The sequence below is a fragment of the Vidua chalybeata genome, chromosome 6 (genome assembly GCF_026979565.1).
Source record: "Vidua chalybeata isolate OUT-0048 chromosome 6, bVidCha1 merged haplotype, whole genome shotgun sequence".
NCBI classification, from domain to species: Eukaryota; Metazoa; Chordata; class Aves; order Passeriformes; family Viduidae; genus Vidua; species Vidua chalybeata.
In genome coordinates this window covers 37,303,294-37,328,251 of record NC_071535.1, presented here as the reverse complement: position 1 = coordinate 37,328,251, position 24,958 = coordinate 37,303,294, and the positions used below count along the sequence as shown (strand labels likewise).

The window sequence follows — 24,958 nt, the reverse complement described above, 5'->3', positions numbered from 1 at the left end:
GCAGCAAGGCCGGCTGCGGGTTGCGGGGGCAGCCCCAGAGCTCCGTCCCGACAGCGCTGCCCTCTGTTCGCGGTGCGCAGGTCCAGCGACCAGGGAGGGGAGTGGGGCATAGTCGGGCTGCTCCGTGAGGGAGCGCTTCCGCGGGTCTGCCTTCCTCCTCCTCCTCCTCCTCCTCCTCCTGCCCCTTCTGCTGCTGCCGCCGGGTCGCGTCCCGCCGCCAGCCCGGGCGAAGTCCAGGCGCTGGGGAAAAGCGGGAGAAGTGGCCGAGGCTGAGCTGCGGGCGGCGAAGGCGTGAAGATGCGCTGAGAGGGGGGCGGCCGGCGGCGGGGGTGCACCCGGGGATAGGGAGCGAGGCTCACCCTAAGAAGAAGACAAGAGAGGGCACCCCGGAAGGGTAGGGGTTGCGAGGTCGTATCCAGGGAAGGGGACACACCCGGCAGCTCCCAGACGCCCGCAGAAGCGCGCCGGGAGCCGCCGGGCAGTCGCCTTCCCACCTGGGGGGGCCAGGAGCAGCCGGGGCACCCCCCCACTCCGCCTCGTCTTTCTCTCCTCCCCTCCGCCGCCTCCTTCCCTCCCTCCTTGCCCGCCTGCCTGGGATGGTGGAGGGAGTCGGGAGCACCCGGCAGGGCGGCCCTGGGCGCGGGGGGCGGCTCGCCCCAGCCCCGGCCACGGCGCGGGGCGCGGTCCGCGGGGGGCTCCGCCGTCTCGGGGTCCCGCAGCCTCCGCCGCCGCCGCAACTGCCGGTGATGGCCAAGGATGTCCTCGGAGGGGGAAGCCGAGGCGGCTGCTGAGAGCGGGCCGGGCAGCACCCCCGCGCCGGGGGCCGCCGCCGCCGAGCGGGAGGAGGTGAGCGGCGGCGGGAGCGTCCGCCCCGGCCGGGCCGGGAGAGACTGGAGGGGCAAAGGCAGCCCCGCCGCGGGCACGGGGTGCAGGGCGGTGGGGTGTGGGGAGCCGCGGCGGAGGAGGGTACCCCGGCTGGAGGCGTTTGCGACGAGGAGCGCAGCTACAGCCTGCTCAGGTGCCTGCAGCTGCGGTGCGCTGCGGTGCTGCCCCGCCGCGCCCTGCAGTGCCGGGGCCGCCGGCGGGACCCCCGGGGCCGCAGCCCGGCGGCCGCTACTTGCGGGGTTTTACCGACGGGCCCCCGGCGCCCAGCCCTGCGCCGGCTGCCGGGCTCGGGGCGGCGGCTGAGCCAGCGGCTCTGCACCGGAACGATGCAGCGGGGGCGAAAGGGGGCCTGCCCAGTGGAAGTTTGGCCAAATGAGCCCCTTGGGGTTTGGCCTAGGAGAGCCTACCTCTTCCCGGGGACTTGTGAAATGGTCAAGGAGACTGCAGCTTTGCGAGGCACTGGTGGAGGTGGCAGGAGGGGCACAAGGAATTTGAGAACGGACTTGCAGTCCCGGGCTGTGTGGCTTTCAGGTGTTTGGGGGCAAAGGAGGAGGTCATGCCTCTCCTTTTCCCCTGGGGCCTAGGCACTCCTATTGCATCATCTGCAACAGAAAACGGTGGAGAAAATATAGTGTAATATGTTTCTTCAGATCATCTGTGAAGCACTTACTGTGTCCTTACACATCATAGAGAGGGAATAATGGATGTGTCTGAGTGTTGACATGGAATCCTGAGCCACGAAATATTGGTCAGACAGAACTGCAGGGCTGTGTGACAGTAGGTGATAATGTGTGTGTGCTTGCCTGCACACCTGGCACAGCAAGCTGTCCTATTTTAGAAATATCTGGGATTTTCTTCTACGCTTAATGTAGTCTTTGCTTCCAACAGTTTTGACAGGTCTGCCATTTACGTCATGTAATCCATGTGCGGTTCATGGAAGTGTGCAAACTTTCTTCATAATACGGAGTTAAAAATGAATGTACATGCTCCTAGGAATGCAGAGAGCAGCCTTGAAACAGGCTTAGAGAAGAGAAAATTGAAAACAGAAGTGAAAGCAGCCCTGGAACATTGCTGTGTGCAGTCATTCTGCTTAAAGCTTTTGTTAGCAGGTCCCATGGCTCATCAACAGTCATATAATCCTGTAGTCAAAATCCAGTAGCCTCAACAAGGCCTATGTGAGGCTGCAGGATACTTATCCTACTTAGGAGGATACTTGTAGATCCAAACAGCAGTTGAAACTACCTATAATTGAAAATTGGCTTTGCAGCTCAGGTTGAAAAAACTATCATCCATGGGTGAAAATTAGGGTTTTCTCCTGTTTAATTGCTTTTTAAACACCTGCGACACAGTTCACCGTGAAGAGCTGTGGCTGGATCTAGGATACAGCTGGTGTTCCAGCAGTAGAGCACACCAATGTAATTACAGCCCTGCAGATGATCAATAGATATTTAATGCTGGAAGGGATTTTTTAATTTATTTGGTCTAGGACCAGGAGCTACTGAAGGCTTTCCAATGTATTAAGTCCGCCATAAAAACATCTAAGCCATTTGTAGAAAGAAAGCACTTGATCTCTCTGCTAAGCACTATCTGTATCTTGCTTCATTCATCCTGTTCTCAGTTCTTCTTCTGTTCCAACACAAACATTTGCACATTTGCGTCTATATCTCAAACGCCCGTGATATCTTAAAACTGCAGTCCTACAATGTTGGTCCTTCCTCATGCCTTCCCCTTCACCGTGTAAATAGCCTTTTTGCACCTGGACCTGCAGTTGCATGTGAGTGCCCTGTATTGGTATTAAATGGGCATTTCATGGGCTCCTCTGTTAAGCCTTGTCATTTATGGATTTCACTTAGAACAAATGCATGGACCTAAATGGTAACAACAACTGAAAATTGCCTTTATTGGGTATCAAATCAATGCAACCCTGAGCTAGTAACAGAGAATGTGTCTGAAGTCTAAGTTTTTATTTTTGAATGAAGGACGTGCGAAGGTGCAGCTGCAGAGCAGGAAGGAGAGCAGCAGTTCACTTTCCTGCCTCGGCCCTTGTCCTCTTCTGCCAAGGACCACATAGGTTTCCTGCTGACTTTGCTGAATGTCAGAGCAAGCCCTCAGATTACCTGACAGTGTTCTGATTTGGCATTTTTCTAATGAAACATTAATTGCTTGAGCTGAATGATCTGGAACAGATGTGCTTTTGTTATTAGTGTAGGATTCTACCATTCTACAAACTCTTGTGAAGAGGAATCAAGATCTTTCAGGGGAGAGTATGCAAAGGATTCCTTTTTTCAAATGTTTCAGCAGTTATTAGTGAAGATTGGTTCTCTGGAGATACTTGCCTTTGCTTTCCTCTCTGAAACAGCAGAACCTGCTGCTCTGTACTGCCCTGGTTAAATAGTGGGCTGGCTGCTTTTCTCGTTACTGTGACAGCCTATACCTACACCAAAGACTTGATAGTGACTTTTCTTAATTTCTACCAATTTATAACTCAATTGGTCTTAAATATTAAAATCTTTAAAACTTTGTTGGAAATTAAGAGGGTTTTTTTCAGGAAAACAAATCTGGTGAGTAAAAACATCATTTTTTGTTTCCAAAGCCAAGTAATCACTGAAGAAAGCTGAAAGCAGCAGCCACTTGACATTTTGAAATATGTATTTGTCTTGTCTGTACTGGCAAAGTCAAACAGCAGTTGTCCATGCCTGGTTTTATCTTCTCTTCTATATTTAAAAACTTAAATTGGGTATGACATAATGTAATCAGTTAAGCTATTTAAATAAAAGGGAAAACCTCATGGGTCAATGTTCCTGAAACCCACAGTCATTAGCTTTCTGATGGAAATTTTATAGAAAAGAGGGGTCTCTTAAAACTGCCTCATTTGCCTCGTGTTGCCATTGCAAAATGCAACAGGGGCTAATTTGTAAAGTGCTACTTGTGGTCACAACAATGCCGAAGGGGTGTTTTAAGTTAAGAGACCATACTTAGTGCTTGTTTGCAGGCTACAGCTTTACAGGCTGTCCAGTCCAAAGGGTAGCTGGGACCTTTCCTCTTCAGTGTGCCCTTGAAGAGACACATTCTGCTTGGGGCATTGACTCCATTTAGTTATCCAGCTTTTTTATCCTTTTCCCCCAACATTTCTTTTATTTGTCAAGGCTTATTTTATGGCACTGAAAACACGAGGCATACAGCCCTTACTAACAGACCGGTTAGCTTTAAATTGTCCCCATCTATGGGCTGAGTTGTACCCAGGTGGGTGAGAGGTTAAGCAAAAGCTGCTGAGACACCGTTGGTATCAATCTCCAGAGAGGGGCTATTTCTTTGTAAACCTCCCCCTTCAAAAGCTGCCCAGGGCACTCACACGACAGACACTGTCCAGAGAAGGGTAGGAAATGAGTGAGACTTGATTCCTAGGAAAACTCTCTTCCTTCTCCTCAGCTCTTCCAAACCTCATGCAAAAACCTGCTCAGCTAATCCTCTGAATGATAGGTGCTGGTTAGCCTGGTGGAAAGCTGTCACCATCCCAAGTGACTATGACTGACCAAACAGTTATCTATTTAAGGCAAAATGCATGATATTCCCCTTCTTGAATGAAAGTCAAATAGGACAGGCCCCTCTCTTCCCTTCCTGCCCTTGGTCTATTCAGTAGACACAAACCAAAGAGTGCTCCTCATTCCTTGTTCCAAACTATTTCCCTCATAGAGACAAAGGAAAAAGTCCATCAAGAGTGGCAGTATTTTTCATGATCCTGCAGTTTCGGGCAGTATTTGCATTGCAGATTCTTGTCATAAGAAAATCCAAGCTGAGCCATTGCATGGTTTTTTTTTTTTTTTGCTCTTGCTCTTTTTGTTGCCCCACTTTATCTTCTGATCACATGTCTGTTCTTGGTGCCTTGGAGTTGGCTGTCTTCTCTGCACTTCACATGAGAAACTGTCAAGAGTTTTAAAAAAGTAGATAGGAAATACCAAATGAATGTGTCTGAGCTCTGGAGGGCAGCCTGGTCTCCAGCTGTGTGGGCCACTACAGGCAGAGTCTTCTGCTTCTTGTCACCATGGCTGAGAATGAAGTGAATTGCTCCTTCAGGCTGACTTTTCCAACCCCTCCAGCAGGAGAATCTTCTCAGTGAAGCTCTGGACTGTAGCAACTGTGGAGCTCGTTGAGTTCTGCTGCTGGAGGGTTACAAGGACAATTTAGGCAAATGGCTGTTAAATGTGCAGATGTGGCATCATGGGGAAGGGACAGACTAGGTGACTTGGCGGTAGGTCCCCTTCAGACTTGGTTTCTAATGCTGCTCTTTCAGGTGGACAGACCTGACACTGGACGCCTGATACTGGTGGAAAAGCAATGGGTCTACACACTTTTTGGAAGCCCCAAATACTCTCCTTGTTCTCCGTTTCTCACTTCAGATACCCCAGAGGATGATCTCCCCCAAGAAGGGAAGTGTGGATACCAAGGATGCTTTGCAATCAGTGCAAGCCATTGCAAGAGTGAGGTAGGAGGTATCTGCTCCCTGGGAATGCAGCACTTTACTTCCTTTCATCTGTTTCTGCACCTTGGAAGAAGATAGCTCAGATTATGGCCAGTGAGCAGTGACTTTGTGGAAACAGAGACTAAAAGGAGTAAAGTATCCCCAAGTAATCCACAGTGAGTAGGGCTTGTTTCACCATGTGTCCTAACACATTGTCATGAATTGACACCAAAGGAAATGGCTGCTGAACTACCACCAGGACTGTAAGGCCCTTCAGTTGTTACAGTGATGCTGTTGTGACACAGCAGATAAGGCTGTGTTTGAGTTTTCAGAAGTTCTACTTTTTGGATAAAGCATGGTTAAGTAGTTAATTAGTTTTTAAGTTCTAATAAAGGAAAATGTAGTTCACTTTCAGACTCGAATCATTCATTGTGCTCCTCAGAGCTTAAGACCTGTAAAGTTAAAAATAGCACACAGTGAAACTTTTCGAGGTCACAGTTCCTGTAACAGCTCTGTTAACTCCCCAAAACTCTAACAGGGCAGCTTCATTTCAGCACCTCTCTGCAGGGGAGCCAACCATGTGTTATAGCAAGGATGCTGCTGCAGTGGAGCTGGACAGGTCTCTGCCAGCAGCACCACACTGGGGGGACAGGGGTTGAGGCTGCCTTTGACAGGCACCCATGCCAGCTCCTCCCTGAAGGCTGGCTGCTCTGCCCACAGCACATCTCCCCTGCAGTAAAAGCAAGGAAGAAAAGTGCCTGAAACAGGCGTGACAGATGATGAGTGGGAAGGACGGACGAGCCTGGCTGCGCGTGGCACAGGAGGCTGGCAGCCTTCCCAGTGTGGAGTTAAGGTTGTGGAGCAGTGTCTGATGTAGCTGGCAGCCTCTCTCAAGGTGCCACACATGCCACTGGGAGAGGATGAGAGGATGAGGGGGCTCACACCCCCTGAAGTGTGTGAACTTTTGGCCTCCGTGGTTTTACATCAGGTGAATAATGCACAGAGAATCCTAACTCACACACAGCACCATTCCTATCCAGATGAGGTGCTGCACATCCCAGTTCAGCATTCAGCCACCAGAGGCGGAAAGATTGGTACTACTGGCCTCATGGAAGATGGGCTGGAAACAGCCACCAGCTGGTGAGAGCAGGGCCTGGCAAGGTGGGAGCTGACAGCAAAGGGCAAAGAGCAGGTCATGAAGGCCCCGCTCCTGGCAGGGAAACCAAGGGTAGGTAATTGAGGTGACTGGCAATGAGGAGTCTGAATAACGTGACCTTACCAGGGAAGAGAGTGGGATCAGTCAAAGACTTCTGCAGGTCATGGCTTTGGGAAAGAAGTGATTTGTGGTGATGGATTTATGGCTGGAGGCCTTCTTCATACTCGTGTGATTGATTGCCCTTAGGAGCTGGCCCAAGAATTGTGGAGCACAACACACCCACAAGAACAAACCATGCCACCTCCCCACTCTGCAATGGGCAGAGGGAGCACAGAGCACCATGGAGGCTGGGGTGGTAACATCTGCCAGTAGAGTCCTGCCAGCATTAGAGTCCCTCTAAAGACCAAAAATAAAGGGAACGACTCCCTCATGGCTTCCTAGAGGTAAGGTGGCCAGAAGTGCCAGTACCTGGTAGAAGAGGAGCGTAGTGAGCGTGTGTGCTGAAAGGGTGGGGGTGACAGTCTGTCTTCAGGCCTGAGGTGTTCCATGGTTCTTTGCAGAGGACTGCCTGTCAGCCGGCCAGGGCAAGGAGCTAAATCCTCTGCTTCCCACCAGCTGGTACTCAGAGTGGCAGGGTGCAACAGCTCACATGCAGATGATGTACCTTCCTGGAGTGTGCTGCTGCAATGCTCATGTGAAATCACTTTATAAGTGCTATTTTTGCTATTTTTTCAGTGTCTTCAGGAGGTGTAAGAAGGTGTACTGACAGCATGCCATGGGTCAAAGTCAAAGCAAGAAATAAAAGCCAAGTGTCCTGGCTCTCAGGATCCCTTTTAACCATTAGGTTTTTAAATGAATTTTCAGTGAAGTTTTCACCTGCTGTGCTGTCACATATTGCTGCAGAATGTGTCACAGAGAAGCAAGACAGAGAGAGAAATTATATTTATAATGAAAACTTGTTTCTCCCAGGGAAGCATTAGCTGCTGGGATTACTCCCTTATCTTAACTGGAGCACCATTATAAAAACCTGACATGCTGAGGTCACAGCTGTGTTCAGCAAGGTGCAGAGATGGGGAAACACACTCCCCAAATCTGACAGAGCAGCTGAAACCTGAGTAGTGGCTGGGTGTTATTGTGAGGGATGCTCAGCTCAGCAGCATGAAGGACCTGGCATGGCCACAGCCTGAGCTGCAGCAGCCCAGCACCGTGGGGCTGGCACTGCCTCTGCTGAGGTGTGGCTGAAAGGCTCTGGCTGGGGAGTCGCACATGGGAAGGATGGAAGTTGACAGTTCAAATCACAGAGCCATGCTGTTCTGGTTTAGCTAGATAAAAGAATGGCCTTGCAAATAAGTGAGGATAAAAATAAAACACCATGATTCTGGGCAAACCTTCATTCACAGATCCCTTTGAAAGACTTACCCAGACTTCACAGGAGCTTGGATCAGTCCTGGATCATATTTCTCCTGAGGACTTGAGAGCTGTTTCTATATCCTTCATTTAAATCTCAAGGTGTTCCTTTAGACTCAGCAAAGATTAAAAGGGATTCATAATCATGAACTATTTTTCTCATTTATGAAGTCTCTAAACAGAGGCATTCAATGAATAAGCTGCAAACTAGAGAACTGGTGTGGAGCTAACACCGCTCTGGCTTCTTCCTCACAAGGATGTCTTTACTGGCTCTCTGCTTTTTTGCTCAAGGAAACTGATCCGTAGCTGTTGTCCAGCTTGGCTTCAGTCCCTCACTTCCCCGTGTTGAGGCTGAAGGAAGGTTGGGCAGGACACAAGACCTGTGGCAGTGGTGAGAACACTAAGGCACAGGACATGCTCCTCAAGGATGAGAAGAGCACCAGTGACCCTAGGAACCTGGGAGCAGAAGGAAGGAGCTTCCCTACACCACTGGACTATGGCACTGAGATCCCCTGCTGCAGGCTGATGGTGTGCACAGCACAGGAGAGCACACACCTGCTGGAGCACAGCCAGCCTCCTCTCCCTGCTTGCTCCTCTCTCACCCCTGCGGAGCTGCATCGCATGTGTAAAGGTGGGAGCAAAGCAAGCATTACAGGATTCCTGCTGAACTCAGATGAGACTTTGTCAAGCACAGAGGCTGGCAGATAGCTACTCTCCCGTTCTCCCTTCCCTGATGTCCTCATCCCTCAAGGGCTGAAGCAGTGGGAGCTGGTCCCACTGTCCTTCTGTTTTCCCTTGGCTGGTGTCAATTTTCCCTTTATCTCAGCAGAGCCACTGAGTGGACACCAGTGCACCAGTCAGCAAGCTGCACCTGGCTGATCCCTGGGGGCCATGGTACTTTTGTGCTGCAGCAGCATGCCATAGGTGCAGGGAGCTGGTCTGGCTTTCACAGGCTGGAGCACACTGCTGAGGATCACTCCACTCTGCAGCCAGGGGATGAACAGATGGATAGATGCTGCCATGAGTCTTTTTTTAGGATGTCCCTGCAGTGGGAGCAGGGGCAAGGGCACCTCTGTGCAGCATGGCTGGCTGTGGTGGAGGGCAGGTGGCTGCCTAGGTATGAGGCAGGCTGCAAAATACCCAGTGACACAGCCAGCTATGGCTTATGTAATTCCTTGGCCTTACTAATCCAACAGTGGCTGGGAACTGCATCCCAGGAGCTTTCTTGTGGTTGTGTGATGCTTTTATCAGTTAAGTTATAAGTGTTGAGGTAAGCCATTTAGTTATACCTGTAAAATTTTCCCCGTGTCTACTGGAAACCACCGATATTCAAGGCAGGGGAGTAGGTAATATGAGCTAAGTATGGTGGGTTCTTAAAGTGTAGAAAAAAGAACTGCTCTTACTCTCTTGTTCTGAGGCAGCTTGAATCCCAGCTTTCCTTTCCTAATGAATTCATACCCAGCACTGGCATTACTGGGGAAAATCCTCTGCCTCCAAATATGCACTTTTTATTGGTACAGAGTCAAAAGCCAGTGGCAGCAACATCAGCAATTTGGGGGGGGGGGGGGCGGAAGCAGTAATTTTGTTAGTGCAGCATTTTGGTGATCTTGTAAAAAGCTGCCACAAAAATAGCCCTGATTTCTATTTTGTAAATTGTGACCATTTTGTTGCTAGGATTCCTTGGCACTGAAGATGCAACTGCACAGTTTTCCTTGGAGCAGCTTGAGGAAACATCACTTATGGATGTGTTTAGGACCAAATTCTTTATGACAATCACATATGCACCCTTGTATTGTACTGAGTGGCTTTCCTATCCTGCTGTAATGAGCAGCATATATGTTGGCAGGGATCCAAATGGCTTTTCTTTCTGGGATTTCCTTTATTTCTGCTTGAAGAACTCAGAAGTATCCTGCAGGACCTAATCCTGAATCTGACATTTTAGAGTACTGTAGGCTCCTTCTGTCCTGACCTCTGCTTTCCTCCTCCTCAGATGCTGGCTTGAATACATGAGGATGATTAGTGTGAAATAACAGACTGTCTTTGTATGGTATTTCTGGGGCATCCTAGCATCTGAAATTCAGGTGGATCAGCAAGATTTGTGTCTTTTCATAGTTCTGACTTGTCCTGCAATAGGCTCATCTGTGGAAAGGATTTAACACTACCATTTTGTGCACCTGCCTGCCCTGAGGCGTTCCCCCTGACAGCTCCCTTGATGGAAGGAGGAGATTATGTCTCCACAGGGATTTAAATCATGAGAAACCAGACAATCCCTGCTCACCACAGGAGGGCAGTTGCCAACGCCTGAGCCAGTGACGCTACAAACACGTGGAGTGCATGATGCAGGTTCTTATTTTCAAACCTAGTAACAGCATTTCTGCTATGCATTGACATCATGGCCCCTGCCTGCAGGAACTTTTTATTCTCACAGGAGTCCCATGGCAGACGAGCAAATAGATGTGCAGCAACCAATCTATGTGTTCAAGGACTGGAGGGAGATTAACTTTGATGCAAAATGGCTTTTTTTTTTTTTTTTTTCTATCCCTTGTATTTCCCTTTCCATGCTACTGGCTCAGCAGGAGCTAGGGGTAATGGGCTCCTTGCCGTTCAAGACGGATGGCAGGAGGCATTTTGTTTCAGCTCCCCAGGAGGGGATTGATGAGATGACTGTTGTAATATCTCCCTTTCTCTTTACCAGGCCTTATTACTGATACCCCATGTGGTGCCAGGATTGGGTCACATGGTGGAGGAGCACTTCTGCCCACCATTACACCAAGGTCTGGGTTAGCACAGCCTGTCAGGCTCCTTCTCACTGTACTAATGAGCATCTGACCTGAGAGTTCATTTAGCCCTGGAAAGCAGTGAGAAGTTGCACTTCTTCTGCAATTGTCATCTCCCTGGTCACCCCAGACTTCTCAGGCTGGTCTTTCTCCAGGATCACCTAAGGAGCTGAAGGTGATAGATGCACCCACATCTCTTGTGGCTGCTTGGGGACAGTGGATAGAAATCTCCTTGTTCTTGCATCATCCCTGTCCACTGCAGAAGGGGTGAAGCCCTTCTCAGCACCAGAGGCTGGTCCTGGTGTAAGGGCTCTCCTCAGTTCTGATTAATAGCACAGCCTAGGGTTTGTCTAGCAAGGACTCAGTGGTCCTCTCTGTGTTCTATCCTGCCATCAGGAGGTGGAACATCCTCCCCTGCCCTGTCTTGACCAAGACTGAGGAGTCTGTCATAGTTAGAGACAAAATTCTGCTTTCATCCAGACTCGGGTCACCACCTGCCAAAGTGTATGACTTGTGGTTATTGATTACTCTTTCCCTCTCAAGTATCTCATTGGGATATATTAATCACAAGCATAAATCCACAGGGCCAAATTCAGTTATGACTGATGTTAATTTATCCACCATTTTTTCTTCTTTCTTAGCTGATTTTATCTCTTTTTTTCACAGACCTCTCTCAGTGTTTTCCCCATTCCTTTTTCCCCATGGTCAGGAAGATTATTCTTGCTAAATAAGAGGAAAAATTACAAGATTAGCTCTTTGCTTACATGAGTAATCACAAGATGTGGGGTTGTTTTGTTGTTGAAGACAGCCAAATCACCTTGTAGCCCCAAAGCCAGGTTTTGGCAGACAGCAGGAGCATGCTGTGATGCCACATTCTGCTGAGACACAGCTGCAGCATCGGCCCTGCTGTACGCTCTGACCCCCGTGGAAATCTCTGGTTCAATTTAGCACAGCCTTATCCTACTCCTCAGGCTGTGGGGAGGAGAGAGGGGCATAGATCTGTTTCTGGAGAAGTTCCCAGCAGTGAGAAAGCATCCATTCAGGAGTATCTGCTTTCCAGGCCATGGAGGGGCTGGAGTAACTGCTGGCTCATAGGATGCTTTGGTGCTGTCAGGCTCAGTGCTGCCTCCATTAATCTTCACCCAGATCCTTTCTCTGGGTGTGATTGCCTCCTGCCCCTGCTCAGGCTGACTGGTCTCTATCCTCACCTGCCAGCACCCTCCTCCTGCCTCAGTAGCACTGGCATTTGGAGCATGACCTGGCTATCCTTTTCCCTCTTTCACTTCTTCCCACCTTCCATGTTTCCCTCTCATTTCTCTAATTCCATTCTGGCCACGTATTTGCTACCCTCTGTTTTCTCTCATTCTTTCATTTTAGACATGATAGCATTTTCCTTCAGCAAATTTGCAGCTCGTGAGGTCAGCCACCAAGGACAAATGCATGTGGGATTTAAAGGGACAGGAAATGCTTTTGACATTATTTCCCCAAAGGAGAATGTTAATGCTTTTGAAATTGGGGAACACAGGTACCTGTCTGTGAACCAGGCACAGACAGTCAAGCTTGGGCCCCAAACAAAGCAAACAGAATAAATTCATGCTGCAGCAGCATATTTTCTGCTTATACAGCTTGTGCTGGAGTTTTCAAGGAGATTGAAGAATAAAGTCTGACAGAAGAGGAAAAGGTCCTTTTGTCAACAGATACATATGAAGAAATAGCAAGGATAAGTCAAAATTATAGATCAAATGTTTAAAGAATGTGACTCCAAGATAATTTGTCTTATTTTCCTTTAGATAGGAATCACAAGCTATTTCTTCCCCTTTTATTGGTGTTAGTTTGGCAACTTTCAGTTCAATTTTTTAATTAAAATTTATTTATTAAAAATTATTTATTTATTAAAATTGGCAGGGGACGAAACAAGAGTTTTTTCAGTGTCACCATAACCATTTGAATGCCATGAGCACTACTGAGGCAGCTAGAAAGAGAGATTCTTCAAGCCCCACTGCTACACAGCTACTTCTGGAGTAAAATACAGCTGCTGATGAAGGTCATAAATAGCAATCTAGGTGATAATGTGCTCTACTGAAGCTTTGGGAAGTTTTCTCTTAGTATTGTATGCAGAGCTGTTCATGGAATTATTCCTGGCAGTGAACACTGGAAATGTGAGGAGCACCTCAGTGCCTACATAATGCTTACAGCCTTGTTTTTGTGATTGGCACTTAACTTTGTGAAAACAGTTGTCTTGTATAAGTTAATATGGTATCTAGCTAATTACTCTGCAGGAATAATTACCAGATTTGACACTGTTCACTGGAATTAGGCATAAAACCACTGCTGGTAGCATTTACAGTTGGCACAAACATTAGCAGGCTGGTCTATAATGATGAGATGAGCACAATTCCGTTTAGAGATCTCCTTAATTTGGTAATTTATTTACTCAATCCAAAGCCAAATCTGAAGTTACACATTTCAGAGTGGAGAGTAGAGCCAACCTTTCAGCTGCCCTAAAAGAGAGTGACTCAAAAAATACCTGGGAACCAAGTGAGTGAGAGGTTGAACATGAACTCCTGGGATGTTGCTGGGTATAAATATCTTAATGCAACCCTTGAAGACAATAAAAAGGGGGAATGAGTGGGAGTGGAAGGTGATTTTATTTCTTGGTATGATGCCAGTGAAATAAGTGCTGAAGTCTTGTATTTACTTCCAAGGTACAGACTTAAGAAGGATCTCAAGGTGCTGAAGAGAGAGCAGAGCACCAGAAAGAAGTAGAGCAGTGAAGTGAAGGACTTGAAGACTTTGGCTCCTTTATATTATCAAAAAGAAGGCTGAGAGATGTCATAATTAGAATGGAGAAGTCTCTTCTGAGTGAAAAGGCATCCATATAAAAGAAGTCTTTCATCACTTGGAGAATGGGCATCCTCCTACCATGAATGGGGGCTGAAGCAAGACAAAATTACAAAGGCAATAGAAGTTCAGCACCAGAACAAATTTCAAAAGGAATTGCAGCTTCTTCATTTCTTTTAGGCTATCAATTAAAACAGAGTGTATTTATGGAAGATGAGTTTTTACCAGCCACTGGTTTCTAGGCTGTCCATAGGATGGCAGAGTGAAATTGCATTGCCTGTGAGACACAGGAGATATGAGGAGAAGGCATAGTGTCTCCCAGTCTTAAAGTGTAAATGTAAATTGGGTTGTAATATAAGCTGAACCTTCCTGACCCAGCATAAACTTGCAAAGTTGATAGGAGAAATTTCTGTGATTACCTGTAAGGGCTGAAGAACTGTCTGGTTGTTTATTGTCTAGTAAGAATCTCTGCCACTAGTGGATGGCTGGTGGCTGAGTCCTGCTCCGTCCACGCTTGCGGGAAATCCAGGACTCCTGAACAACTGACCAATATGATCAAGCAGAAGCTGATTATTGTTTACATTACACACACTTTTATAGATTCTACAAACTACTAAGATCACAATTCTTGATTGGTGCCTTTGTCTTGCTCCCTCGTTTTCTGCCTCCATTTCTCAGTATTGGTTACAGTCTAGGTGTTTCACAGTCCTCTGTTATCTAGTTCTTGCGATCCTGGTATTCAGTTTCTCAGCTTCTTTGTTCTTATTGTAGCACAGTTTTTGTCTTAGTAACCTTGATGAATTCCACAGTGCCCTGAGAAAATTCTGATAAGAACAGTTACAAGGGGTGTGGCTGGTGCACATTGAGCCTGAGTTGTTCAGATACATTGCTACCCACGCTTGTATCCAGAGGCCAGCAAAAGCAGCGAGCCAACACTGGTGAAACAGAGGCACCAGAGTTTCAGGTTAGGCATTCAAAAACCTGGGCTGATGGAATCAGTCTGGGCTTCTCTGTGTGGAGGAGGAGGAGGCCCTTCCTCCTCCTGCTAAGTGGGGAGCACCTTTAGAAGAACAGGGATAGCCAGACCACCTTGGCTTCTGCCTTGAGGAATCAATTTGTTCTATGTATTCATCAAGAGAAAGGGGACTAGAGTCATAAGCAGTTTGCTTTTCCAGAAATGTGTTGTTCTTGTTCTTTAGCATCGGTGTTACATTTTGAAGATGCTTTTTAAGGAAAAGTCAGGGTTTGAGGGACTTTTTTTTTCATTCTTGGCCACCCCCAGTGCAGTCACTTTTAGGCTCACTCAGTGTGGTTACCAGGTACAACTTACCTACCAGTGTCCTAAATCTGGTCACTTGTAAGGAGTCAGGGAATGGATATGAGAGCCAAAACCCTGACCACCAGGCCTTTGCTCCTGCCACCAGAGCATGCTTGGCACCAGATGTTAAGCAGGGGATGTGCCAGGCTGTGCACACCCCCTTGACTCTCTCTCTCCACCTCTTTACGCTAGGCAAGATTAACAGCCCAAATCTGCACTCTCCTATAACACAGAGCACGTTTGAATGGTTTTAATTATGATTGCTGCAGCTGGAACCTGACCTGCCTGCTGTTGAGCCAGGAGGAGTTGGGTGGGTATGCCTGTGCAAAGGAGGCTTCACCTCAACCCTTGCAAATGTGCTTTTGATCTTGGGTATCTGCCATCAGAGGATGCCTTTGAAGGCAATTGCCCTTTCAGCCACTGCCTGGATATTTTGTCATTTGCAAGCTGAGTTTCTTAAAGAAGAAATAATTGAAATGTTGCCAGCCTGGAAACTCCTGTCTCCTACAGGTGTCAGTTGAAATTCCAGTTCTCCATCAACAGTTAGGGATTTCTAGACTATTTTCCAGTGACTATGGCCACAAATTAAATAGCATCTATAATTTTAGTGTCTCAGAGTGCTCAACACCACCAGAGAGCAAGCAAACCATATGGGGCTGACTGAGCGTTACACAGCCTTTGCTCTGTCTGAGCTTTCTAGAAATGATGGGCCAAAAAAAATCAAGCACAGAGCAGCACTGTGGGGCTGAATGACTGCCTGGGTATAGGGACAGCTCAGGGCAGGCTATCCCTAAACCTTGTCACTCTCCACAAGGTTCAGAACACACAGCCCTCCCCACTCATGCCACCTCTCACTCATGACATTTTTTTCATTCATGATGACATCTGCTAAAGAATTTGGAAAATATTTTTTGGTTACTGTTTTTAAATGTGGAAGAGTTACGTGAATTTTGTCATGTGATTATGGATAGTTTCGGTAAGAGTTACCAGGAGTTTCCAATCCAGTCAGGTGCAGTGAGAAGGGAGGCCTCTGAAAGCAGTTCAGCAGCATGCCAGAGACTAGCAAGATGTTTTTAACAGCATGTGTATTTAATACAGTTTGAAATTCATAAACAGTGATACTGACAGCTCAGCTCTGCTGCTTCATGACATTCCATTCATAACAGAGGGAATTTTTACCATTTGTACTGTCATCAGAGTTGGTTGGGACCTTTTGGGTGAAACATTTGATTTGACAAATCCATTCCTCTTCACAATGTGTGGTTGTAGATCGCAGAACAGTTTGTGTTGGAAGGGACCTTCAAAGCTCCTGTCATTTCAGCCCCCTTCCATGGGCAGTGACATGTTGCACTAGACCAGACACGCTCAAAGCCTGTCCAACCTGGCCTTGAACACTTCCAATGATGGGGCATCCACAATTTCTGTGGGCAACTTGTGCCTCATTTAATCTGTCAGGATGTTTCTCAGGTCAATGCTGGAAGCAAAGCCCAAAGCAAAGCCCCCGCAAGCAGGAAATGGAGGACATCTCTCGTGGTTTGGGTTAGAGAACCAAGCCCTTTAGTTCTAGCTTGCAGACAAAGTGCCTGACAACTGAGCCTCCATCTATTCTACTCCCTGTTTGGCTCTGGCTTTCTGTCAGGCTCTCTGTTTTTTCTTTTTTCATTTATTTCTTTCAGTTATGTTTCTCTGTTAAGATTTTCCAGGGGTTATGCTTTTATTCCACATGAAAACAACACAGATGCCACAGCATTCCTCAAACAATGCAGCTCCTGTTCGCTGGCTAGCCCAAGTTATCATGGACATTATTAGTTTCCTTAAGCATTTATTGTACTCATCCAGAAATACAAGCTTGCCCTGTTTCAATCTGAAACACTATGCACAGAAAGGAGAAAATTCCACACGGTACCACAAACATAATTCTTGTAAGAAGGTGGTATGATAATTAATAAAGTCTGAGAGCCACTGGTTTAACATATTAATGAATTTGTTATGCAGAGAGAGATGAAAATATATATTTCCTTATTAGATTTTTTAATGTCTGAACCTTTATTATAGTTATGTTCTATTTTGTATCTTTCTTACAAACATTCTAATAGTGTTTCTAATAGTATAATTGTGTTTGATAATTAGTTCAGCAAAGAGAAGGAGAAATAGGGGGTTATAGGCCAGATGAACATGGTCAGAACTTGAAACAGGCCGTACAGCTGTGGAGGTAGACCCTGGAAGAGAGATTCTTTTATAACTGAGGACCTGTAGAGATTGGGCTTTGCTTAGGAACAACAGCAGGAGTGACACGGTGGGTCAGAAAAGCCAGGTGAAAGAACCTGAGTTTTTTACCGAAGGGTTTTGAACGGGAAGGCCCTACTGAACTGGACTGGTAGCTGTGTGAATGAGATGTAGCAGTGCGCTCTATGGCTGCATGTCTTCACTAATGCAAAGAGGAGAGAAGATGCCTTTTTTGTAGGCTGCTGTGAAAATAGTGGAGAAAATCTGTCGTGGGCTGATCCAGACCTTTCAGTGTGTTGAAGACCATTTTTTAAGTGCCTCCAGAGGATGCATACAGAAATGTCATCTTGGACCTGCAAACCTCTGAGCTACTGCCAACCCAGCTGGGCGCTGCTCTAGGACTGGTGGAACCAGAGCTATCTCATCCCCCAAAGGAGAGATGGCATTTCATGGAGATGAGCACATTAGGAGGCATTTGCCCACTGTGATATGGCCTCTGATAGCCCTAAGCAGCAGGGCTGGTTGGGGCTGCTTACCCCTTGGGCAGAAGCCAGCCTGTGGGTTGCAGATTGGACCACGGAGAAGTTGTTAGTCAAAGCAAGTGAGATAAAGGGAAGGTGGGATTGCAGTGCCTTTGGCAAATAGTGCCCTAACTGGCATGGGACAGCCTTGTCACCTGGCTGTGCCAAGGGCCAGGCTGACAGTGCTTCCAACAAGTCGTAGAAAAAAATGGGGTTCCTGGAACTGCATGAACGACTTAAGCGCTCACCTTACATTAAAACTGACTGCTGGGCATTTTTTGGTGGGTCCACTGGCACTGTTCACTTTATGAACCATAAGTGACTTTAAATGAGAGGTACCAGCAGAAGCCTGAATGAGAGCACAAATTCATGTGTTGGGATATTGTCCTGCTGTACCTTCTGCACAGTCTCAGGGCCTGGAGTAGAGAGATGTTAATGGTTAAAGTTTCTTCACCTCAGAAAACCTTCAGGGGAGGAAAAAAAAAGGATAGTGCTTCATTACAGTTTATGTTTTTGCATTACTGTAGAAGTTAAAAACTCTGGTTTCATGTCAAGAAGAGACAAAGGATAAAAGTCAGTGATTTCCAGTAGGTTTCCCATGAGTCAGGAGGCCTGGGGCTCTGACCTGGTCTAGTGTACAGCTGGGGCAGAAGCCTACATTGGGGCAGTAATCACACTGAGACTGAGCTGTGGGCATTTGACAAGAGTTTCAAGAACTGAAACTCTCCGTGACTGCACATAGGCTGCACATAGGGGATTCACTCCCAAAACTTCTCTAGTTATTTTTTAGTTGATTTAGGGACTGCCTGAAGCCACCTCATGGCTTTTCTCTAAGTTTCATGCAAAAGGCTAAGAAAAACAGCCTTATTCTTACCTATACTGAGTTTTTTTCACTGCTCTACCTACAGAAGTTATGTACTCCGTACTTTATAACCCACTTAGCTTCTCTACATCTGTTTTAGCTGCTGTAAAGAGACTACAGAAGCTAGAATATAGCCCAGAATATTCTGACACATGTACAAAAGTTTTGGGATATGAATATAATTTTTTTTACTGATTCCTTATGGATGTATCAGGAAGAATCAAGGACCAGATTCTGCCCTAAGCTCCTGCAAGTGTATACTGGTGTAACTTCTTAAAATCAAAAAAAAATTACTCTGCAATTACACAGTGTCAGATTAAAAGTTATGAAAACCAAAAGTTATCAAAACCAAACCCCATGAAATCTAGTTTTGCAGTGTTCACAGCAAGTCATAAAATCCTCTATGGTTGGGGAGAAATTTATCTGTGGAAAAAGAAAGAGAAGACATTTCCTGAACCTAGCATCTGTTGGCATCTACAGAGCAGTTTGATGCATTAGAGGTGTGCCCTTGGGAGAAGGAGTAACAGTGTGCTTCTATTTTTGCATGAAATCAGGCTCGGCAGAGGGCATGATGATGCATGAGTATCAGTGTGTATCTGCTTTCTCACTGTCATTTCCTCAGTTAGGAGAGAGGCAGAGGATGGCAGTAACCAAAGGGATGCAAACAGTCCTCCCCATTACCCACTAGGGCAGTGGGGATTTTTCTTCTTGCACTCTCTACAGACAGACAGCTGCCAGCCAGTGGTGTAACTCATGCCACCGCTGCTCTTTGCAGGGACACAACTCTGTTGAAGATGCTTGGCTCCATTTGGCATTTTTCTTTATAGCTGAACATCGCATGACAATGCAGCTGATTCACTGCACCAGTCTGGGGTAAGGACTGCAATTGTGCCCTCTCAGGGATGAAGTGGGAATACAGGAGTGTGAACCCAGCTCTGCTCCCAGCCTGGCTTTTGGGACTTGAAAGAGGGGGGTGTGCTGTTTTAAATATTCACAAGTACACCCTTAGGTACAACACTGAAGCTTTCAAGTATTTTAGGTCAGAGCTGGTGTAACCAGCCTGAATCAATGCTGCATCGTGCTGTAATCTTAACAATTTTTTCAACTAAATGTGCTTGAATCTAGTCATTTTCCTGATGGCTCATCTCCAAGAAAATGGTGTCGATCATTTGGTAGGTTTCAGGGTTGGATGTGAGTCAGCTCTGAGTCAGGCAGCAGCTTTAGCTTCGTGAAATGCTGGTCCTCCTGTGCTGGCACAACCTGTGGGGCCGCAGCTCTGCGACAGACACTACTCCTGAGCCTCCCCAACAGCAGCATGTGGGAACTTAAGCATGGGGCACTCGCAAAGCAAAGGGGCAATTCCACAGCCCCACATTTTTGGCTGTTCACCTGCTCAGCACTCTCGACCTCTGTAGATAGCAGGGTGTGTAAACGATGCTGGCAGCAGGCAGGGAGAAGGAGATGGGGACCTATCTTGCTCCTTGCAGAGGTGCCCATCTCACCTGGGTGCGGGCACAGCGTGTCACTGCTACACAAACAACTTCCCTCCCCAGAGCCAGAAGGAAGCAAGGAAAGACCTTTGTCCAGAGCCCTCTGTCCCTGGCAGGGTGTTTCTGTTTATATCGACATTTTTATTAAGTAGGGTGGTGTCCCAGTTCTCAGTGAGTCGAGAGAAAAGCCAGACACAGCCTTGATGGCAAGCAGCCACTGTGTGTGTTGTGCAAAGCAGCGTGACTGATGGGTTCCTCGCTTTCTCTTTGTCTTTCTCTCCCCTTGCACGGCGGTGTGATTGAAGCAACGCCCTGTGAAACAGTCCCTGAGCGCTTGCATGTGCCGAGAGTCCCACTGGAAATGCCTCCTCCTCTCCATCCTCATGTATGGCTGCCTGGGTGCAGTGGCCTGGTGTCAGCTGGCCAGAGTCACCAAGCTCAGCTTCGATAGCTCCTTCAAGGGCAAGTCTATGATCTACCATGACAGCCCGTGCTCGGACGGCTATGTTTATATCCCGCTGGCCTTCCTCTCCATGCTGTACGTGGTGTACCTGGTGGAGTGCTGGCACTGCCACGTCAAGAGGGAGCTGCAGTACAAGGCAGACGTGGACAGTGTGTATGAGTGCATCAACCGCATGCAGCAAGCCACTCCATGCATCTGGTGGAAGGCCATCAGCTACCATTTCGTTCGGCGAACCCGGCAGGTGACCCGGTACCGCAACGGTGATGCCTACACCACCACACAGGTCTACCATGAGAGGGTCAACACACACGTGGCTGAAGCTGAGTTTGACTACTCTCACTGTGGCTACAAGGACATCTCCAAGGAGCTCCTGGGCTTGGAGAGCTATACAGCCACCAAGCTGAGGTTCACCAAATGCTTCAGCTTTGCCAACACCGAGTCTGAGAACTCTTACCTGACTCAGAGAGCTCATTTCTTCACAGAGATTGAGGGGCTAGATGACTACATGGAGGTGAGGGAAGGCATGCAGCTCAAAAATGTGGATTTTAAAGAGCTTATGATGGCCTACGGAGACCCGGATCACCTCCCGTGGTACGTGTCCCATTATGCTTTCTGGGTGGCAGCTATCCTGATGATCTCGTGGCCACTCAGGGTACTCATAGAGTATCGGACTGCTTATGTCCATTACCACGTGGAGAAGCTGCTGGGCCTGGAGTACACGGCACCCACGACAGCGGAGGAGCCCTTGTACCGGTACCGCATGCCCCGGGACACCACGCAGGACAGCACCGAGCTGGAGTGGCACATCTGCACCAACCGGCAGCTGATCCCCAGCTACTCGGAGGCCATGCTCATGGACCTGGCCAACTCCCCGACCTACAACAGCTACACGGTGTGTCGCTACGGAGAAACGGCCCACGGCTGTGAACGCTGCAACCGTGCCTCCAGCACCTCCTCCATCTTCTCACGCCACGCTTTCCACAGCTGCAGCGGCAACTCCCGCCTCTCCCTCAACACCAGCCGCTTCTCCCTCTGCCGCATCCATGGCTCCCACAGGACAGGCCTCTGGAGGAGCCGCAGCAGCAGCATTGCAGACCGGGGCTGCCAGGATGAGCAGTGCTGCTCCTACTCCAGCCAGCTGGCTGTCAACGAGAACCCCCCAACCTACCATGATGCCCGATTCTTCCCTGTCCTGATCGTGCACAGGCCAGAGGGGCAGGACAGGCGGCATTTTTATATCAGGCGTTCCTCCTGCCTAGAAACCTCTCTGTGACAGGCCTCCATTACTTGGCTCCTCTGCTCTGGGACAGGGATTGCAGCGGTGACACCAGTGGGGAGCCTGCAAGTGTCAGTCTCCACAGCAGGTCAGCAGGATGCATTTCAACTCTTCCCCCTGCCATTGCAAGAGGACATACAGACTCTGACCACACCTAATCTCATTTCCAATATTTTCTCCCCCTCTATGTGGTCTCCCATGTCTTTCATTCCCCATTCTTCTCACTCTTTCACTCCTCACCCTTCCTTTGCTCCTTGATTCCTTGCCTCTCCTCCAATCCCACCCTCATGCCTTTTTTTTTTTTGCATTTTAGTCACAGCATTTGGTTGTTGTGGCTGCTGGAGGATTTTAAATGCTTGTGCTTTGCCAGTACATTTGCCCTCCTGGATGCTTTGCGAGGTAAGAACCTCAGATAGAGCAAGGCACAAGGCACACGGCCAGCCAGAGTCAAGTCAGAAGGAGAATTCAGATCTGCAGGCACTGAGTCACCTCCTGCAAACCTCAAACGAGGTTCTTTTTTCAAAATTTTATTTTCCCCAATCTTTTTTTCCTCTTCTTCTGTCATTCCTTCTCTCCTTTGTTCATGTTCTTCTCCTCTCGCTTTACCCTCATCTTCCCTTTTTTCTCAGTTCTCTCACTTTTGCTTTACAGTTTTTCTGGGGTTTTGCCAGTGAGGATATCTTTCAGGGTGTAATTATCTTCCATTGGGCAAAAGTAAGGTTTTCTTAGCACAAATGTCACTGACTGCTCACACAGCCACAAATGAAGCCCCTGAGAAATGCTGAGGACTTTTTTCAGGAGCAGTGATGTACACCAATATAGCAAAATGCCCTTTACTCACACTTCCCTGCCTGGTCTGCAGCAGAGATGCTGCTGCATTTCCAGCTGTAGTTTCCCTTGTCCAGCTCCACCCCTGATAGCAATCATCGAGAGCCATCATGTAAATTAGTGCCCTGTTAATGCCACTATTTTTAGGACAGTAGGCCTGGTTTGTGGTTGTTTCATTCCTTCGACTTGAGTGCAGCAACACAGGCTTGACAAGGGGAGAGGGGCTGGAGAGGGAAAGGTAAATATAGTATTAACCCTCCCACAGAGAGTCTGGGGCTGTTAGGAAGCTCTTCCACCCACAGTGTCTATTACAGCAGTTGTAGGACTGCCTACATTACCTTTCAGCTTTCTATGTGCCCTGAGGAGGGCTTTTGGTCTGTAGCCCACTTCACCTTCCCAGGTGAGATGTGGCGCCACCCCAGCCCCAGGCAGAGAGCCCAGCTGGGAGCCAGCCCCACCGGCCACTCCTGCTGGGGCTCCAGGTTCTTCCTGCAAGGCTCCCTCTGGAGCAGGTGTAGCACCTTCCAGAATTAGTGCCAGCCTCTCCAAATCCAGAAGGTGTCTGGTCCTGACAGAGCGTGCCACTGCACTCTGGGCTGTGGGCTCTGCCCTTCTGGCCTGGCCCCCTCTGAGACCCAGGGGCCAAAAACCTTGTGGCCACACTGAGGACCACCAGGGACCTCGCACCTGCCAAACCTCCGTCCCACAAGGGATGGCTGTATGCCGAGCAAGCTCCATACCCTTTTGTCACATGGCTGGTGGAGATTATTATCCACTCTGACTCAGAGGAGAATGCAATACAATCGCAATACATACGGTCACTTTCAACACCAGTGTTGTCTCGTGCTACCTTACAAGTAGGTAAGAAACTGAGCCCCCAGAGGGGCTGGCAACAAGTGCTTCCTCCCAAGTCCATTTTGTGTGTATCAACATGTAATATGAAATTTGTAAAGTCATCTTGATATGTGTAGATTATATGTAACTCTGCATACTTATATGGTGATTTCTTACGGCATTGACTGTTGCACCATGTTAAATACATTTTGGTTTTGTTTGATGACTCTGTTTTGATGTGCTGTGTTTATTTTAACTCCAGAAATGGAAACATTGGCAATACCTGGTTAACCTGCTGCAAATGATGGCACCATCAGAAAGGTTTTTAAAATTCTTATGAGTTGATCTTTTTTAATGTAAATACTTCGTGTGTGATTTATGTGACATTTTCATTCTGACAGCTTGGCATTTATCACAAAAGACAGATAACACATATGATGTGTTAGTTTAGCACCTCTAAAAAAAAAAAAATAACCATCCCAGACATGTGGAGGAACAATGTTTGGGCTTGGGGTGATGATTATGATTGAGCTGGGGCCAAACTGCATAACCTTGAAACTTAGAGAAAAATCCAAATTTAGATCCACCAATGTGACCCAATCCTAGTTTCCATCATCTACACCATGCCACCTGCCACACCCAGGCAGAGCTGGGAGAGTTTGGGAACTATGAAAGGATCAGGCCTGAACTCAAAGCTCAGACTCATACCTGATATCCTTGTATTCTGAATACAAAGTAAATGCAAGTCTTTAATAGAGTTCCCTGTCCTTCTCTGTATTCACACAGAAAGTTAAAACCAGCACATATGAAAGATTTAAGAGCTGGTCGAGGCTGAAACAGAGAGGCTGGAATATTTCAACACAGTTCCTTATGGAAGAAGGTGGTTGGGAGGACGTCAAGAAAGGAGAAGGGAAGAGATGGTAGAATAATATAAATGAAAAGATAACAGAGTTCAGCTGTAGCTAAGAGAATTCCCAAATGAGCAGCATAACTCAGTTATGGTAAGCTTAGCCCAGAGACAGGCAGGATGAGTTTCAGCCTTCTTGTGAGCTGCTTTTGCTGCTGCAGCCACACATGGCTTTAAATACCATACCCAAGGTCTTGGGATGGCCAGTTTTGTCCCACGTATAGGCCAAGATGGAGAATTATATTTGGGTCCTTAGAAGTAGCCACGTTAAACACTATTATTATCTGACATGAACAATCCATTATGATGGGTTGGGCAGAGAATGGAGACAGTTTATTCTCAGTTTAGTCCTTTTCAGTGACTTGAAAAGCCACTGCATTATCCAGTAGCTCTCAAGTTTTGTCCTTGGCAAATTTTGGAAAGTCCTCAGGGTTTGTGTTTCCTCAGTCACTGTATTCTGGACCAACTTTGGGGCATTAATTTGAGAAGCTATCCCTAAGCTGCAAAAGCCCTCACACACTTGGAACTTCCTCCTGTCACTTGCTGTAGCCTTTGGTGGTGACCAAAAAGCTGGGAGCAGCTCTTGTTCTAGTCTGGGACTAAATATGCTGGCTTCAACAGATCTCCCATTCAGGAAGCACCTGAATAGCCATCCTGGGTCTCCTACACTGTAGAGCAGAGCTATTCCTGTACTCCTGCAACCCTTAA

General features: G+C 47.6%; 1 protein-coding gene across 3 annotated transcripts; it reads left to right on the top strand.

Annotated features, from left to right (window-relative positions):
* The first annotated feature begins 387 nt into the window (after positions 1–387).
* Positions 388–23,566, top strand: LOC128790250 (transmembrane protein 151B-like). Of its 3 annotated transcripts, XM_053946834.1 has the most exons (3): positions 777–846; positions 19,228–19,325; positions 20,248–23,566. In XM_053946834.1, exon 3 carries the CDS (start codon positions 20,281–20,283, stop codon positions 21,676–21,678), a length of 1,398 nt encoding a protein of 465 aa, XP_053802809.1. In that variant the 5' UTR covers positions 777–846; positions 19,228–19,325; positions 20,248–20,280; the 3' UTR covers positions 21,679–23,566. The 3 variants fall into 3 exon arrangements, 2 of the variants coding, with proteins under 2 accessions (XP_053802808.1, XP_053802809.1); XM_053946833.1 differs by lacking the exon at positions 19,228–19,325 and having other exon boundaries at positions 388–846; XR_008431674.1 differs by lacking the exons at positions 19,228–19,325; positions 20,248–23,566 and adding an exon at positions 5,177–5,752 and having other exon boundaries at positions 759–846.
* The last annotated feature ends 1,392 nt before the right edge of the window (positions 23,567–24,958 follow it).